This window comes from Mus caroli, unplaced genomic scaffold, assembly GCF_978045245.1.
Source record: "Mus caroli unplaced genomic scaffold, Mus_caroli_1 scaffold_2, whole genome shotgun sequence".
Classification (NCBI taxonomy): domain Eukaryota; kingdom Metazoa; phylum Chordata; class Mammalia; order Rodentia; family Muridae; genus Mus; species Mus caroli.
The window spans coordinates 76,114,703-76,132,319 of record NW_028227257.1 but is presented as its reverse complement, the minus strand read 5'-3'; the positions used below and the strand labels follow the sequence as shown (position 1 = coordinate 76,132,319).

General features: G+C 41.1%; 2 protein-coding genes across 3 annotated transcripts in view; one reads left to right on the top strand and one right to left on the bottom strand.

Moving 5' to 3' along the window:
* Positions 1-15,349, top strand: part of Cstf3 (cleavage stimulation factor subunit 3) — a 74,490-nt gene extending 59,141 nt beyond the window's left edge. The window contains exons 11-21 of the mRNA XM_021183871.2: positions 1,206-1,315; positions 2,246-2,362; positions 2,722-2,796; positions 3,828-3,971; positions 5,333-5,435; positions 8,816-8,885; positions 10,019-10,214; positions 12,786-12,939; positions 13,570-13,664; positions 13,814-13,874; positions 14,222-15,349. Coding sequence (XP_021039530.1) covers positions 1,206-1,315; positions 2,246-2,362; positions 2,722-2,796; positions 3,828-3,971; positions 5,333-5,435; positions 8,816-8,885; positions 10,019-10,214; positions 12,786-12,939; positions 13,570-13,664; positions 13,814-13,874; positions 14,222-14,424 — 1,328 coding nt within the window. The 3' untranslated portion in view covers positions 14,425-15,349. The remainder of the gene's footprint in view (positions 1-1,205; positions 1,316-2,245; positions 2,363-2,721; positions 2,797-3,827; positions 3,972-5,332; positions 5,436-8,815; positions 8,886-10,018; positions 10,215-12,785; positions 12,940-13,569; positions 13,665-13,813; positions 13,875-14,221) is intronic.
* Tcp11l1 (t-complex 11 like 1) overlaps positions 5,976-17,617 on the bottom strand; it is a 55,964-nt gene continuing 44,322 nt past the window's right edge. For both annotated transcript variants that reach the window (XR_015046504.1, XM_085834612.1), the window contains exon 11: positions 5,976-7,028. Coding sequence is in view for 1 of the 2 variants with exons in the window: in XM_085834612.1 (XP_085690738.1) it covers positions 7,015-7,028 (14 nt within the window). In the remaining variant the exon portion in view is untranslated. The remainder of the gene's footprint in view (positions 7,029-17,617) is intronic.

Here is a 17,617-nt window from a genome sequence, read left to right as displayed (position 1 = left end):
CCTTTGACTTTTAACTGTTGGCCAGTTTTTCATGTTTTGTTGCCCATATAATTTTTTCTTTAAACATTTTATGAATAATAGGTTGTAAAGACTGGATTCTGTTGTCTTCTCTGAGTTTTCTTGAAAAGGCAGTTGAATTATCATCTGTTTGGACTTTGTATGATATGAACCTCTGCCCTGGCCCACTCTGGCCTGACTCCTGCTTTATTGTGTTGTGCACAGGGGTTTTGTTGTTTGTTTGTTTTGTTTTGGCTTGGTTTTATTTGGGTGGGTGCTTTATTTCAGTTTTCTTATATAATATATGTATGTGAAAACATATAAAGGTAGACACATTGATGGAAATAGAGAAGTGCCAGGGATCTAACCCAAAGTCATATATAGATGTATATGCTAAGCATATGCTCTATCAAAGAGAAACTTTCTGTTTTCAGTTTATAATTTTTAATTTCAGAAGAGTTAGTCTTTTGGGTTCTTTTTTGTTTTGTTTTGCTTTATTTTTATTTCTTGTTTTTCAAGACAGGGTTTCTCTTTGTAACAGCCCTAGCTGTCCTGGAACTCACTTTGTAGACAAAGCTGGCCTCAAACTCACAGAGATCCATCTACCTCCGTCTCCCAAGGGCAGGGACTAGAGGTGTGCACTACTGCTGCCTGCCCAGAAGGGTTAGTCTTGTGCAAATCTCTGTTACTGCTAGAATGGAATTTCACTGAATTCTTCAGTTTTGCAGGCTCACTTAATGGCAGGACTTTATGAGTACTGTTTCTTTGCCTACATCTATTTTGGGGGCCTGGAGATTAAAGCCAGAACCATCTACATGCCAAACAAGAATTGTACACTGAGTCACATTTTTGGCAACCTCTGCGGATTTATACACACCCTTCCCTCTGTCCCATCTCTCACTGACCAGCTTCTGACCCTCTGGTCTTCAGCTACTAGTCAGTGAAGTTACTCAGGATTTCTTTCTTCCTGTGTTTTGTTTCCTTTAGATAGATGTGTGTGTGTGTGTGTGTGTGTGTGTGTGTGTGTGTGGTCAGAGGACTTTCATCATGACTGTCCTCTGTGTAGACTATGTCCTTCTTAAATGTTGGAACTAATTTCACTCATTGTTAAAGACCGTGCCTGAGTCTAATAATCTAGCTGTGGTGCTTGTGATGATATTGTTAGTGCCTTTTATCTTAACTGATGTCGTGTGTTTGTCTTCCCTTAGTTATGTTTGCCTATGAACAGTGCCTCCTTGTGCTGGGCCATCACCCTGATATCTGGTATGAAGCTGCCCAGTATCTGGAACAGTCGAGTAAGCTGCTTGCAGAAAAGGGGGTGCGTATCCCTCCCCATCTTCTTTTTCCTTTTGTGATTTTAATCTAGCAATAAGATTTACTGACAAATATAGCATCAGTTTTAGTAATAAAGTTTAAATACTGTCTATATTTAAGCACATGCAGGCAAAACAGTAAATGGCAGAAGGGGAGGAGAGACTAGACATGGCTGTGGGTAGAATGTAAGGAAAGTAGAGTGGTATGCATGGATGAACATACCATAATAAAACTCATTACTTTATATGCTAAATTTATTAAAAAGTTTCTAGCCAGGCAGTGGTGGCACATGCCTTTAATCCCAGTACTCAGGAGGCACAGTACTCGGGAGGCAGAGGCAGGTGGATCTCTGAGTTCGAGGCCAGCCTGGTCTACAGAGTGAGTTCCAGGACAGCCAGGGCTACACAGAGAAACCCTGTCTCGAAAACCCCCCCCCCAAAAAAAAAGTTTCTATATAAGAATATATGTTAACAAATTTAAGCTTGCCAGATGGTGGCATGCACCTTTAATCCCAGCCTGCTCTAGAGTGAGCTGAGCACAGGATAACCAGGGCTACACAGAAAAACCCTGTCTCAAAAAAAAAAGAAAAGGAAATATTTAAACTTATGTCAGTATGAACTTTAGTAACACTCAAAATTCCTTAGAATTAAAATTTGATGGCTTTTAAAACTATCAAAATGACTTGTCACTTAAAGCACTTAAATGGTAATTAATTTAAAGTATGGGGGCTGGAGTGCATAACTGGGTGGTAGAAGTTCCTGGCCCTAGAAACTCTCCTCTGCCCAGATCAAGAAGAAATCCTTAGTAATTCTATAATCCTTAAACGCCAGTGTGTGTTTGTTTCACAGTAAGTACACTTTAGAGTGGGTCCTGCCTCACTCGACTCCTCCAGCTACACGAGCGTTACTGAGGACGTGCTTTCCCTTCCTCCTAGGACATGAACAATGCCAAGTTATTTAGTGACGAAGCTGCTAATATTTATGAAAGAGCCATAAGCACTTTATTAAAGAAGAACATGCTCCTTTATTTTGCATATGCAGATTATGAAGAGGTGAGAAGAGTCAGAAGATGTGGAACTGAGTTTGTGTGTGTGTGTGTGCGTGTGTGTGTATGTGTGTGTTTCTGTGTCTGTGTGTGTGGCCCTCAAACTCATGGTTCTTCCTAAACCTGGTGAATACTTGAATTTTTATCTACTGCTTACAATTTTACTGCAGGACTAAAATTTTTTTCTGGTAGCATCTTTGTTTTGTAGCTAGAGATGGTAACAATAAACAGTTGTTAGTCCTTGAGTTAATATACGTTTATGTGCAGTGTAGGCGTCTCGTGTGTGTTGTGGGAGCAGTACAGTCTTCAGGTTCTGTAAAGCGCAGTTGTGAGTATATACTAATATGCACTTCTCTGCCGCTTTAGAGTCGCATGAAGTATGAGAAGGTTCACAGTATATATAACAGACTTCTGGCAATTGAGGACATTGACCCCACCTTGGTGAGTAACCTAACTCTCTCTTTCCTACCATCAGAATCTGACTTAATATAACAAAAATTTAATTCTTTTTTTTTTTTTTTTTTTTTTGGTTTTTCAAGACCAGGGTTTCTCTGTATAGCCCTGGCTGCCTGGCTGTCCTAGAACTCACTCTGTAGACCAGGCTGGCCTTGAACTCAAAAATCCCTTTGCCTCTGCCTCTCAAATGCTGGGATTAAAGGCGTGCGCCACCACGCCCAGCTTTTTTTTTTTTTTCTTTTTTCTTTTCTTAAAATTTAATTCTTATACAGAAAGAGTCATTGTACTTATGACTTGTTAAATCATGGGACCCTCTATATAAAACACTGCTGGGCATTATGGCTGACTCTTGTAATCTCAGTATTGGGCAGTAGAGACAGGAGGGCGGGAGTTCAAGATTATCCTTGAATATATAGTTTAGCGGAGTCTACAAAGAGAATTCCAGGTTCTGAACAGCCAAGGCTACACAGAAAAGCTTTAGCTTGCAAAAAAACAAAAAGTATTACTAGTGATTGCAGTGTGACCTTCTGATGATAAGAAAAAGGAAGAAAAATCACTGCATTATATACAATTAGCATCTGTCCCTAATGCCTGGCAAAAGTAGCTTATAATTCTACTCTGTAGTTTCTTTTTTTTTTCCCAATTTTTTTATTAGGTATTTTCTTCATTTACATTTCAAATGCTATCCCGAAAATCCCCTACACCCTCCCCTACTCTGTAGTTTCTTATACTAGAAACATTAGCATAGAACTCAGTGCTGAGCCGGGCGTGGTGGCGCACGCCTTTAATCCCAGCCCTTGGGAGGCAGAGGCAGGTGGATTTCTGAGTTCGAGGCCAGCCTGGTCTACAAAGTGAGTTCCAGGACAGCCAGGGCTACACAGAGAAACCCTGTCTCGAAAAAGCCAAAAAAAAAAAAAAAAAAAAAAAAAAAAAAGAACTCAGTGCTGAGGTAGTAGATGCTGTGAGGAGCATATTCTGCCTAATTTGTAGAATACAAATATTTCCTTTTCTCATAGGTATATATTCAGTATATGAAATTTGCAAGGAGAGCAGAAGGTATCAAATCTGGAAGAATGATATTTAAAAAAGCAAGAGAGGATGCCAGGACCCGCCATCATGTCTATGTGACTGCAGCCCTCATGGAATATTACTGTAGCAAGGTAAACGCTGGCATGCTATGTCAGTAAATTCTACACCAGCGGCTTTACACAGGAAATTGCCTTATCCTCCCCCCCCCCCACACCCCAGAAGTCCTACTTTAAGTAATTGAGCTTAATTGCTCCATTTTGTAAAGGTCTTAAGTTTATCTGCATAAAATTACATTGAATTTTATTTTTAATTTTTTTTGGTTTTTTTCGAGACAGGGTTTCTCTGTATAGCCCTGGCTGTCCTGGAACTCACTCTGTAGACCAAGCTGGCCTCGAACTCAGAAATCTGCCTGCCTCTGCCTCCCGAGTGCTGGGATTAAAGGCTTGTGCCACCACGCCCGGCTCTTTTGTTCTTTTAATTGATTAATTGGTTATCTACTGTAGATGATGGAGCCCAGGGCCTCCTGCATTCTGGATAAGCTCTTACAATTTTTTTCAGGGATTTTGGGGGGCAGTGTTCAGGGATTGAAACTTGGTGAGTTTGAGTTCTACCACTGGCTGACCGATTCCAGTTCACCCTTGGTTGCTCCTGTTTGTTCATTGGATTTTGTTTTGTTTTGAAGCACATACCACGAAGTATCTCTGGCTGGTCAAACTCTTGACCTTCTAGCTTTCGCTGTGACCGCCAGTACTAGGATTACAGGCAGTGCACCACCACAAGCAACTGTGGTAAATATCACAGACAAGATGCTGACACTGGCTGTTTTATTTTGTTTATGGTGGTGCTGGGGATTGAACTCAGGACTTTGAGCAATCTAGGCAAGTGCTTGACCACCAAGCTGTATGCCCAGCTCTTTTCTCAATTTAAAAGGGCAGGTTCTTGTTTCATTCCCTAGGCTTGCCCTGAAGTACAAGCATAAAACTCATATTCTGAACTTAACCCCATATTGTTTTTTACTTAGCTCACCAATTTTAATTCTTCTGTGCTTTGACATATTTAGAGGTTGCGGGAATATTTCCTTGTTTTTGTTTTTTGTTTTGAAAAAGTATCTTGCTATGTAAGCTAAGATGACCTTGAATTTGTGGCAATCCTCCTGTCTCTTAATCTTTACTGCTGAGGTTATAGGTGTGCACCACCATGCCTATTAGATTCTGTAGTTTTGTTTGTTTTTTTTTTTAAATAAAGATTTATTTATTATTATACATAGGTATACTGTAACTGACTTGACACACCAGAAGAGGGCATCAGACCTCATTACAGGTGGTTGTGAACCACCATGTGTTTGCTGGGATTTGAACTCAGGACCTTCAGAAGAGCAGTCAGTGCTCTTACCTGCTGAGCCATCTTGCCAGCCCCAGATTCTGTAGTTTTAATATTCTTTTGTGTACATTGTCTGGCATTTCATGGAAACCAGTACTGTCTTTTCTTCTAGGACAAATCTGTTGCCTTTAAGATTTTTGAATTGGGACTAAAGAAATATGGAGACATTCCAGAATATGTTTTGGCTTATATTGACTATCTCTCTCACCTCAATGGTAAGTTGATTCTAGAATCTACCATGGTTTTGTGGCTCTGTGTGTGTGTGAGGGGGGGGGGGTGTTAAGATTCACTTACTGGTGTTTTGCCTGTATGTCATGTCTGTGGACCCGTGTTTGCAGGTATTGGATCATTTGGAACTGAAGTTGCAGTCAGCTGTCAGCTGCCATGCAGGTGTTGGGAACCAAACCTAGGTCCTTTTGAAGATTAGCATATGTTCTTAACTCCTGAGCTATCTCTCCAGCCCGGTCTAATCCCACCATGGTTTCTTAACATTAAACAATCTGAAATTATGTTTGGGTTTGGGTGGCTTTGTTTTCTTTTTTAAAGTGTTGTAACTCCAACATCCACCAGAAACAGCTACTTGATAGGCAGGCAGGAAATAGTGGCCTATCATCTATGAATTCAGTATTTTCCTTCTTACACAGGGTGTTACAGGGGTCTTACCCCTGGCTGGACTAATACTCACTTTGTAGACCAGTTTGGCTTTGAATTCACAGAAATCACATACATGTATGTGTGTATAGGATTTATTAGAATGATTTACAGGCTGTTGTGTGCCTACTCCAACAATGGCTGTCTACCAAGGAAAGTCTAAGAATCCAGTAATTCTTAAGTTCATGAGGCTGGATATCTCACCTGGTCTTCAGTATATGCCAGAACCTTGAAGAAGTAGACTAATGCCAGTAAAGGAATAGACTGTCCAGTGAAAGCAAGAATAGGCTGGTAAAGACCACAGGCTTCTTCCATGTCCTTTAAATAGGCTGCTACCATAAGGTGTGGTCCAGATTAAAGATGAATGGTCATACCTCAAAGGCTATGGGTATACACAGGTATACCCAGCCACTTGGGTTTTAGTTAATTCCAGATGTGGTCAAGGTAACCCCCGGAAAGCCATCACATCAGGCAATGTACCAACTAAGCTATCCCTAGTCCTATCAACCATGGAGTTACACTCCCTAAATAACAGGAGATTTTTCTTTACACTCCACAGAGTGATTCTGAATCAGAAAGTGCTACCACAATTAAGTGGAGCTGCAAAGTGAGTTAAGAGACAGAGTTGTCTGTGTTCCTCTCTGGCTACTCTGTGAAACTCATCTCTTGTCTCCCAGGGGTAAACAGATACTTAAAACCTCTCCAGCTAGTAATTGGTAATAGCTTTGCCCAGTGGATGGGAAGCATGGAGAACAATGGCAGAAGAAGCCTGTAACCACCAAGCCCAAAACGACGTGTGAGGCTATGCAGTGAATCTGTAAAGAAGCATGGTCATTGACATTTTTATTTCCCCAGTCTGTTGGATAAATAGTAATATAGCCATTCTTTATGCTAAGTAATTACCCATGTGTCTCTATAAAATTATTATAATTATTGATAGTTCAGGATATATAAACTTGGGGCGGGGGAACAACTAGGGGAGCTTGAGAAATGACCCAACAGTTAAGAACACTTGTTGCTCTTGCAAAGGACACAAGTTTGATTCTCAACAACCACATGGCAGCTTGTAGGTATCCATAGCTCCAGTTCTAGGGGATCCAAAAGGCATGCACATGGTACATATACATTTATGTAGGCAGAACATCATGGACATAAACCTAAAAAGTAAAAGAAAATGATCTTGTATGAAAGCTGTTTTAAGAGAACTCGTGTTTACTTGTACATCAGATTAGGTGTGTAAATTTAGAACTATATTTTCCCATGGGCAACAAGGTTATGATACCCTCCATAGGACTGAGAGCATCAAGTCGAGTGTTTGCGTGCATTTAATTCATATATGGAGTATGGGAAGCAGTGATTGTGTATCTGGTGGAGGTGAATGTGAATGTCATAGCAGAGCCCTGATGACGCACAGTGGGGCGTGAAGATGACAGCCCAAACTCCAGAGCTGTTCTGAGACTGCTAGTTATTGAGCAAATGAGTGTACCAGTGCTAAGCAGCGTGCATGCCAGATTCCAGAGGCTTAATTCTAACAAAAAATAAGTAAGAATGTAAAATATTATAGTGATGTTCATGTTGCTTACATGTTGAAAAGACAGTTTGGACGTGCTTGGCTATACTTAAGATTAATTTTACCCTCTCAGTATGGCTAGCAGGGTTTTAAATGACATTTGACTGCATTCCACTGTGTGGCTGTGCTATCCTAGGATTCACAGAGAGCGTGTGAACTGGGTCGTGAAGATGAGCAATAGTTAGCCAGATAAGGAGAAAGGAAGCTATCTTTTAGCCAGAGAACATGGTGAGCAATGAGCAGGGAGGAGGCCGTGTGGGACAGTAAAGAGGATGTCAGAGCAAAGTGGTTACAGCAAGAATAAAATGTAACAGTAAATAGCAGTTTAAACTGTGAGACGGGGCAGATGGCTCAGCAGGTAAGAATACTGGCTGTTCTTCTAAAGGACCCAGATTTGAGTCTCAGCACCCACATCGCGGCTCACAACTCCAGTTTTAGGGGACTCCAAACCCTCTTCTGGCCCCCACAGGGACTGAATGCAAGTTGTGTACAGACACAAATACAGGAGAAACACTCATACACAACATAAAAATAAGTTAAATTAAAATTTAAAAATATACCAAGTCACTTGATGTGGTGTATCTGACTTGATGCCATTTCTTTGGCTAAATTCTCATTAATTTATCTTTTTATATGCACAGCCAGTAAATTGAATGTCTGTGCTAATAAAATAAAAACCAAACCAGTCATGATGACGGGTTTAAACAGTTTATTTTGGTATAATTTAGACATCATGAATGTATTTATTTTAATTGTTCAGTTCAATTATTGCTCGATTCTTAAGTTTGAATTTTCAAGAAAACTCTTGATTTCACTTACAAATGAACTCCTAATACTTAAAATTTAATCCAGTTAGTCTTTCTCGTTATTTTTTGAAAAACAAAATAGGACATCTGGTTCTGTCCTCCCTGTAATTTGCATTGCACTGTGTGCAAACCAAGTCTCAGTTAAAAGTCAAAAGACCTGGCTTCTAGTAACAGCTTTGTTACTCAACAGTGAGCCAAACCAGTCTAGGTGGAGAGTGTTTGGTGTTTGTCTGTCTGTCTGAAACAGGGGTCTATGTATCTCTGGCTAGCCTGAACTCAGGATGTAGATCAGGCTGGCCTAGGACTCACGGAGATCTGTCTCTACTTTCTGAATTGTGAGATTAAATAAAGTCTTCCTCCCTTAGTCTGGCAAGCTCAGTAATTTTGAACCTCCCAATTTCCTTATCTGTAAAAATCATTTGTGACAAATTATTTTTCTGCATTAGATTTTTGTAAAGATTAACTGAGATAAAATTTAGGGTTTTGTTCTGCTTTGCTCTTACAAAATATTATTATTAAACTGTAAAACTTTCTTTGATTTAACATTTAAACTTTTTTAAATACCCAGAGGACAATAATACTCGAGTTTTGTTTGAAAGAGTTCTAACGTCTGGAAGCCTTCCTCCTGAGAAGTCTGGGTAAGTCATGGGAAGTGCGTGGACACTGGCGCGTGGGACTGTGCTTGAGGGTGAAGTTTAGGAGACATTTCTTTTCTCATTTTACCTACCTGCAGTATTTTCATAGTTGCTTAAGGTTACATTTTTATTTTATATATGATAAGAATTATTTTGAGATACCCTTTTAATTAAATATTTTACTATATCTTTCTACTTTAATATTTCTAGAACTTAATATACTAGCATTCTGAAATGCATCTCACTAGTGGAATACGGAGACATTTATACTGAGAGCTGGTTTCCATGTTACACGCCCAGTGCGTGCCTTTGACTGTGAGAGAGTGACAGGGTACAGTGGCACTGCCAGCATATTCAGGCTTTTCTTCTCTTCAGCTCCAAGCTCGACCACCTAGATAGGTGGATAGTTTACCTAGGCCTCACTTTCTCCCTAAGTCACAGACATGTCTACCAGTGTTGGGGGTCTGCAGTATCCTCTTCCTGGGACTTTATTGGTACTCACGATCTTACTTTAGGTGCCTGTGGCATTTAAGTAATCTGAGAACATTAAAACAGTGATTTGTACAGCCAGGCAGAGGTGGCACAGGCCTTTAATCCCAATAGTCTAGAGGCAGAGGCAGGCAGATCTCGGAGTTCAAGGCCAGCCTGGTCTACAGAGTGAGTTCCGGAGATAGTCTGGACAGAGAAATCCTGTCTCAGAAAAAACAAACCAAACAAAGCAAACAAGACAGTGATATGTGCAGTTTGTCCTCGGTGAGTCAATATTATATAGTAGATGTTGGAATATATTTTATTCATATGTTAAATGAAGAATATCTTCTAAAACATAATTTATTCCACTAAGCAAAGTGATGAAGCCACATTATAGAGGAAAAATTATAGAAGTCTGTTGAGATTCCTTTTCCACAAAGTTTATCCTCTCTCTGATGCCTTTTATGTAGGAAGATAATGTGTGTGTGTGTCCAACTCAGGAAAGAACTTGAATGTCCAAATATTTAGGTAAAGTGTTGTAGTTGTACTTGACTTTCAATATTTAGGAAAAATAAAATTAAACAAATAGGGGGAAATACTAACAATTGTTAAACCTAAAACAAAAAGTCTATGACTAAGAATTGGTTATATTTACTTTCTTACAGAGAAATCTGGGCTCGATTTCTAGCTTTTGAAAGTAATATTGGTGATTTAGCTAGTATACTCAAAGTGGAAAAAAGACGGTTTACGGCGTTCAGAGAGGAGTATGAAGGCAAAGAAACAGCTTTACTGGTGGACAGATACAAGTTTATGGATTTATACCCTTGTTCTGCAAGTGAACTCAAAGCACTGGGCTATAAGGTATGTACTCAGCACCCAGAGAGCTGCGGGCTCTCCACTTCCCTATGCTTTTAAGAGTTCACAGACAATTTTCATTCTAAGGTCAATTCTTTCTTCTGTTACTATGACAAAAAAATTCATTGATTTTTGTTGTTGTTCAAAAGTAACAAGAAAATGAAAATTAAACATTTGAGAGAGAATAAATGCTTTCATTATGTACCTGGAATCGTCAGTGCCTTGTGTCTGACAGATGATGGAGAAAAGTCTTAATGTAATCCTTAATGTAATTATTTTAAAGTAATTCTTATCAACTGATGAATATTTTTGATAGAGCTTCAACTAAACATATTTACTGTTGTGTAGTTTGTCAAGATGTCAAGAAGGGACATAGCCAGGCATGGTGGTGCACACATACTTATAAACCTTGGATTTACAACCGGGAAGGCAGGAGGTTTGCAAAGCTAGTCTAGGCTATACAAAGCAAAACCCATGTTTTTGCATAATCTTCTGCTTTCTATAGCAGCCCATAGGGCAACTGGCTTCTCTAAGAGTGCTGCTCTATGTATATGCCTGACTCATAAACAAACTGGTTGGCACACGCCTTTAATCCCAGCACTAGGGAGGCAGAGGCAGGTGGATCTCTAATTTTCAAGGCCAGCCTGGTCTACAGAGTGAGTTCCAGGACAGCCAGGGCTACACAGAGAAACCCTATCTCGAAAACAAAAACAAAGAAACTAACTTAGTCCCTGAACCCTAGTGTTCTTAAGGCCTCAGAAATAGCCCTTGTACCAAAATCATCGGCCCGTGGTTTCTTGGCCTTTCTGTGCCACTGACATGAACAAAGGCCAAGATGGAACCCAAGACCATACTGTGTGCATGGGTCCTGGGTTGGCCCCTTTAAGTCAGCTGGCAAGAGGGCCCTTGGCCATCACACTTTTCCTCGCTGCCCTCTTTTGGTCCGCGTCTCATTCTCTCTCCGAACCAGACAATAAAACGTTGAAAAGAATTATACATAATTAGCTTTAGACCTTTCCTGTGATGGATGTTCCAGGTCTGTGCCAGCCCCATAATCCTGTTCTGAAGGGATTCCTTATAACACATATTCTGCTGTTCAAAAATGAACAGTTTTTACCTCTACTGGCTTTTTTTTTTAGTGCAAAACTAGACATATTAAGAATTATTAGAAAAGACCATTTTTTTCTACGATAAAAATGGTTTTAAATAGTTTAATGAAAATAAAGAGAGCCAGCAAGATGGTGACTTGAGTTCACCCCTGGAACCCACGTGATGGAAAGAGAGAGCCAACTCCACCAACTTAGACTCTTGACAAGCACATGTGCACACACACAAATATAATTTTACAAAGACTGGAAGACAGGTCATGGCCAGGCTTGATGGTACACCCCTTTATCCCAGCATTCCTGAGACACAGGCATGTGTATCTCTTACTTTCTCTAAGTTCAAGGCCAGCCTGCCAAAGCTAAATATATAGTGTGCCCTATCTCGGAAAAAGGGTGGGGATTGACTATTTCTAACTGGAGCTACTTTTTAAATGAGTTTTCCAGCCTGTATTTCCATTTCTATTCTGTATTTGGGGAGAACTAGAGTGCACTGCTATGTGGTAGTTGGTGGTAGTAAGTTCTACAGCACAGCGAGTGGTTTCACTGTGCTACATGATAGCAGTGTCACCAACTGTGTGCCAGCAGATTTGGAGGACTGAAATGGACAGGACCTGTTAAAGGTGACTGTGACATGACTTGGAGAGGGCCCTGCTGGTTTGAAAGGAGAAGGTGGGCACCCAATGCTCTCTCTACTTCCTATTAGCTGTGAGATCTTCTTTTAAGCTCCAGTCCATGCTAGGAATGTTACTGATTTCCTCAAAGAGTGAATACAATCTGGCCAAAAATATATGTTCAATATATGTTTCTTTTCTCCTGTACATTAGAAAGATGTTCACTCCATTAGCAAAATGCTATTAGCCAGTGCAGGTGCTAATTACCCCCATCTTGGCTTTCATGAAGCAAGAATTTCACTTAACCCAAGCTTTTCGCTTTTACTGAGATGTTAATTCCAGTGGAAGGAAAGTATCCAAAACCAAAGCTTTATCTTAGCTGGGCATGGTGAGAGATGCCTTTAATTCCAGCAATGGGAAGACAGAGGAGGCTGGTCTCTGTAAGTCTGAGGCCAGATGAGTTCCAGAACAGCTAGGGCTACAAAATGAGACCCTGTCTCGAACAAACAAATCTAAATGTTGACTTTTCCTTCACATCACCGCACTGTCTACTTGGTGTCATTCTTACAACTCTTCCCACAGAGTCTTGTATCTTATCTTGCAATGACCCTGCCTGGAGACAGTCTAGTGATTCTTAGCTGGGGTTGAGGTAAATTTTTAAAATGCAACCTTCAAAGTGAATGGCTTCCCTTGTTGAGTGTTGAACAATCTTTATCATCATGAGATTTCCTGCTTCTCCTTCTCCGTCCTTCCTGTGCTTATAACCCAATTATTCTTACTGTCTCCTCAAGACTGTGGAACTGCACAATGCTCTGTAAGACCCTTTTCAGGTTTAGGATTCTTCTGTTCTGCATTTTCAGGATGTCTCCCGTGCTAAGCTAGCTGCTATAATTCCAGACCCAGTTGTAGCTCCTTCCATAGTGCCTGTTCTGAAAGATGAAGTGGATAGAAAACCTGAGTACCCTAAGCCAGACACTCAGCAGATGATCCCATTTCAGCCACGACATTTAGCACGTAAGATCCAGAACTCAGACGTTTGTTTGATTTCAATCCAAGGTGTGGGAGGGAAGTAACCTGGCCTTTTCCACTGTAAGTTAACTATTAGACTTGGGGTCACAGTGAGGGAGAAGTGACTTGACAGTAATCTTTGAACTGCAAACACTAAATGTTTAAAAAACCAACCAGCCCAAGCCTCTGAACACTGCAGACCTCAGTCGCCCATTTCACACATGCTGCAGTGTGCAGAGTACTCGGCCAACTGGAAACTCACTGCAGTTGTGAGTGGCTAGTAGCCCCTCTAGGTTCTCTTTGAACAAGACCCTTTTGATTAAATGTGCTATTGAACAAGTGACTTCAAACAGGATTACTAAACACTGTAACTCAAAAATAGTAAACAAAAATGTCTTTTAGAGCAGACCTGGCTTGCTTTACATGAAGTCACTTGTCTGATTTCCAGTGACCTAAGACTGACACTGAATTTCCTGTCTGGCCTATTTCATTTGGTCACTTGGTTAAAGCACTACAGCCCTTTGTATGTGTTCAGAAGGGAGCAGCAGGGATATAGAAAGTTGTGTGCAGGTCACTTGACTTCAGCTTTCTCACATAGAAACTGTGCCCATGTTTCACGCCTGCTTTCTCCCTCAGCTCCAGGCTTGCACCCTGTCCCCGGTGGAGTGTTCCCAGTGCCTCCTGCCGCTGTGGTTTTGATGAAACTGCTCCCGCCTCCCATCTGCTTCCAGGTTTGTTCATTGTACACACTGGTTCTCTGGGTTGCAAACCAATTATATGGGTTTTTGTTGTTGTTGTTGTTGTTGTTTTTGTATAGTGGGAGGTACAAAACAGTGAACTTGTCAGGTCACTGAGATGAAATGTACTCGTGTCATGATAGGGTCCTTTTGTACAAGTGGATGAACTGATGGAAATTTTCCGAAGATGCAAGATACCAAACAGTAAGTAACAGAAGCTCATTTTCACTGTGGAATCTACATTGTTTCCCAGAGAGAAAGGATTGTTCTCTTCACCAAAGTCTCTAAAGCCAAGTATCCAGTCTACAGAGGTGCAGGAACAGCCTGGAGTAAGCTGGCCCTTCTGCAGTGTGGGCATACTCTGGTAACACACAGTCAGAATCCTGGCACGTGTGGTGGTGCACTGTCTAATCTGTCTTAGCATTTTCTCGGTTTTCATGGCAGCTGTAACTTAGTAGCAGCAGCACCATTCCATGCTTGCTGACATGGGCAGAGCACTCTTCTACAGTAGCATCGTCGTAAGCGCTGTTCTTTTTGCTCCATCCCAACAGCTGTTGAGGAAGCCGTGAGGATCATCACTGGTGGGGCCCCAGAGCTGGCTGTGGAAGGCAACGGCCCAGTGGAAAGTAGTGCTGTACTGACTAAGGCTGTCAAAAGGCCCAACGAGGATTCAGACGAAGATGAAGAAAAGGGGGCAGTAGTCCCCCCAGTTCATGACATTTACAGAGCACGGCAGCAGAAGCGAATACGATGAGTCAGCTTAAACCTACCTGCCTCTGAGAGAAAAACTCTTACCCAGGACTCCTGTTTTGCCTCTTAAGTCATATGTTTTAAAGAGACAACACTTTGTTACAAGGTTTTGGAAACAAAGTTGTATTGTCATTGGTGCCTCTGTCATATGGTTCTTGAGAAAAAACCCAAGCCTGTGTGGATTTTGAATTTGGAGCAGACCTATCCTCTAAGCAAGATTAGGTTTTAAATAACAGTACAAAATGACAACGCCACATCTTGTTCCTTTTCAAGGGTGTCTTGTATGTGCCACTTGAAGATTTGTAAGTTTTCCACAGTTTTATTTTAAAAACTGGATGGCTTATGATTGTAAAACATTTTCACATTTTCTGAAAAACGTTTGTTCTCAGTTTGCTTACGTAGTCCTGCCTTACTGTTTGTTTTTATTTATGGCAGAATGTATGGCGACTGTTTTGTAGTTATAAATTTTTAAAAGGGTCCTTTGAAAGGAATAAAAGGACCTCAAAAACATGCCTCCTCCTGTTTCTTTGTGTGTGTTTGTGTACATGGGGAGCGGGCGTCCAAATGTAAACACGCAGAAGCCAACAGAGGATGTCAGGTGTCTCCCTCTATAACTCTCATTCCCTTGAAGCTGTTTCTCACTAGACGTTTTTTGATTGGCCAGAGAAATCCTAGGGTCTGCCTGTTTGCCCCTAATGCCGAGGTTGCAGGCAAGCTAAGTCAGGCCTAACTTTTTATGTAACTGCTAGGGATTCAGTCTCAACTCCTCAGGCCCTCGTATTCATTGGGTATGTCTCCACCGTTTCTTCTTCAGATTGTATGATCATAGCTACAGACATTCTATTACTCATCTACTACCATTTACAGTACATGTTAACAACATGAGGAGTCCTAGTCTGTGTACACTCAGTTATGTGCACTTTCCTGTTTTGCTTTGGGGGTGTTTGTTTTTTTGGTTTTTTTAATTTTGTTTTTGATACCTTAAGGAAGCATATTTTTTAGATTTATTTTATATATGTGAGCACAATGTTGCTATCTTCAGACACACCAGAAGAGGGCATCAGATTCTACTACAGATGGTTATGAGCCACCATGTGGTTGCTGGGAACTGAACTCAGAACCTCTGAAAGCAGCCAGTGCTCTTAACTACTAAGCCCATAGGAAACATTTTTAAGAGGCAAATTAGGAACTAAGGCTGAAGTTCAGTAGGTTGAGGGCTTCCCTAGATCACTTGTCTATAATCCTAGAATTTGGGAGGTGAAGGCAGGAGGGCCAAGAGTTAAAGATCATCCTTTATTCCATCATAGTTATCTTGGGTGAAGGGCATTGGGGTGGAGAGCGCACAGACCTGCAGGAGCAGTCTGGGCTACACAGAGACAACCTTTCTCAACAGAACAAGAGAAAAGGGGAACAAATTACACATATTATGATATACACACATTATAAAACTGTGAGTGCCATTTTCTCAATCTGAAGGAGATTGAGATATTTTTTCTTTAATTTTTTTTATTCTTATGTATGCATGCCACATATGTGGGGCTCCCCCACATAAGAGGTGTTGGATCCCTTGGAACTGGCATCACAGGTGGTCATGAATTGCTGGATGTGGGTGGTGGGAACTGAAATTGGTCCTCTGAAAAGCAGAAGTGCTCTTAGCCACCAAGCTCTCTCCAGCCCCCTCCAATTTTTTTTTTTTAGCGATTCATTTTTATTTATGTGTGTCTATGTGTATGCTATATGCATATAGTGCCCGTGAACACAAGAAGAGGTTGTCATATCCCCTGGACTGGAGTTATAGTCAGTTATGAGCCCTTGGTATAGGTGTTGGGAACTGAGTTCTGGTCCTCTGAAAGAGCAGGCAGTGCACTTCATTGCCATCTCCCCAGTCCCTACCTCACCTTTTGGGATTTTTTTTTTTTTTTTTTTTTTTTGAGACAGGGTCTCATAGGGAGCTCACTCTGTAGACCTTGAACTCACAGAAATCCACCTGCCTCTGTCTCCCAAATGCTGGGATTAAAGCCATGTGCCACTAAGTCTGGCTCTTTCATCTTTCTTAAAAGCAAGATCAGTATGAAATTATTCAAGGACTCACTAGGTCTCATTCTCAGTTGAAATATATTTCAAACGGAACTTAAGTACATTTTTCTCATGAACAAAACAGAGAGCATCTAAGAGACTTAAAACCAATTAACCAAGTTATAAGGAGGGAAAATTTGTCCCCAAAACTCCTATGTTTGCTCCTTGGTTACTACCAAGGAAATAGACCTCTTCTTAACTCATTTCCAGGAAAGCTGGAAGACTAACTGGACCTTAAAGGGTTGTTGTTCAGAAAGAAAGATCAAACCCAGGAAGTAGAGTAACAACACAAAAAATGGCAAAAACAAAACCAAAGCATGGGGTACTATGTTAGGTTAAATTCATATACTAGCCAGGCTGTAGGGGTGCACACCTTTAATCTGAGCACTTGGGAGACAGGGGCAGGATGATCTCCGAGAGTTAAAGGCCAGCCTGGTCTACAAAGTGAGTTCCAGGACAGCCAGGGCTACACAGAGAAACCCTGTCTCAAAAACAAACAAACAAAAATCAGATTCAAACTGTGGCTTGAAACACCAGCTAAACAGCAGATTCACAAAAAGATACATTTCCATAATCCTGTTGGGAAGTCAAGTGAAATCTCATGTCATTTCCAGAGAATCATTATACTCCAAAGGATATTTTGTCCTGGAGAAGTGCACATGTGTATTCATGCATGCATGCATGAGGGGGGAGGGGGGCTGGGACCCCATGGGGCTGGGACCCCATGCTGGTAGAAGAGAGTTCTACCACTGAGCTACATTATACAACCCACAAGCAAGCAGGGAATCTTTCTTGAGTAAATGACCTAAGAGGACTTGATCCGATGAGATTCTCAGAAAGAAAATTAGTTACTTTCACAAAACAACAAATGATTCAGTGAATACCATGACAATGAACCACACCTCCTTTGTTCTGGGCTCCCAACAAAACTCGCTCCTGCAGTGCTGAGCTTGAAGTCTGTGAATGCCTTTGTTTTTATATCAAAATTAAAAATTGGCAGGCAGTGGTGGCTCACGCCTTTAATCCCAGCACTCGGGAGGCAGAGGCAGGCGGATTTCTGAGTTTAAGGCCAGCCTGGTCTACAGAGAGAGTTCCAGGACAGCCAGGGCTACACAGAGAAA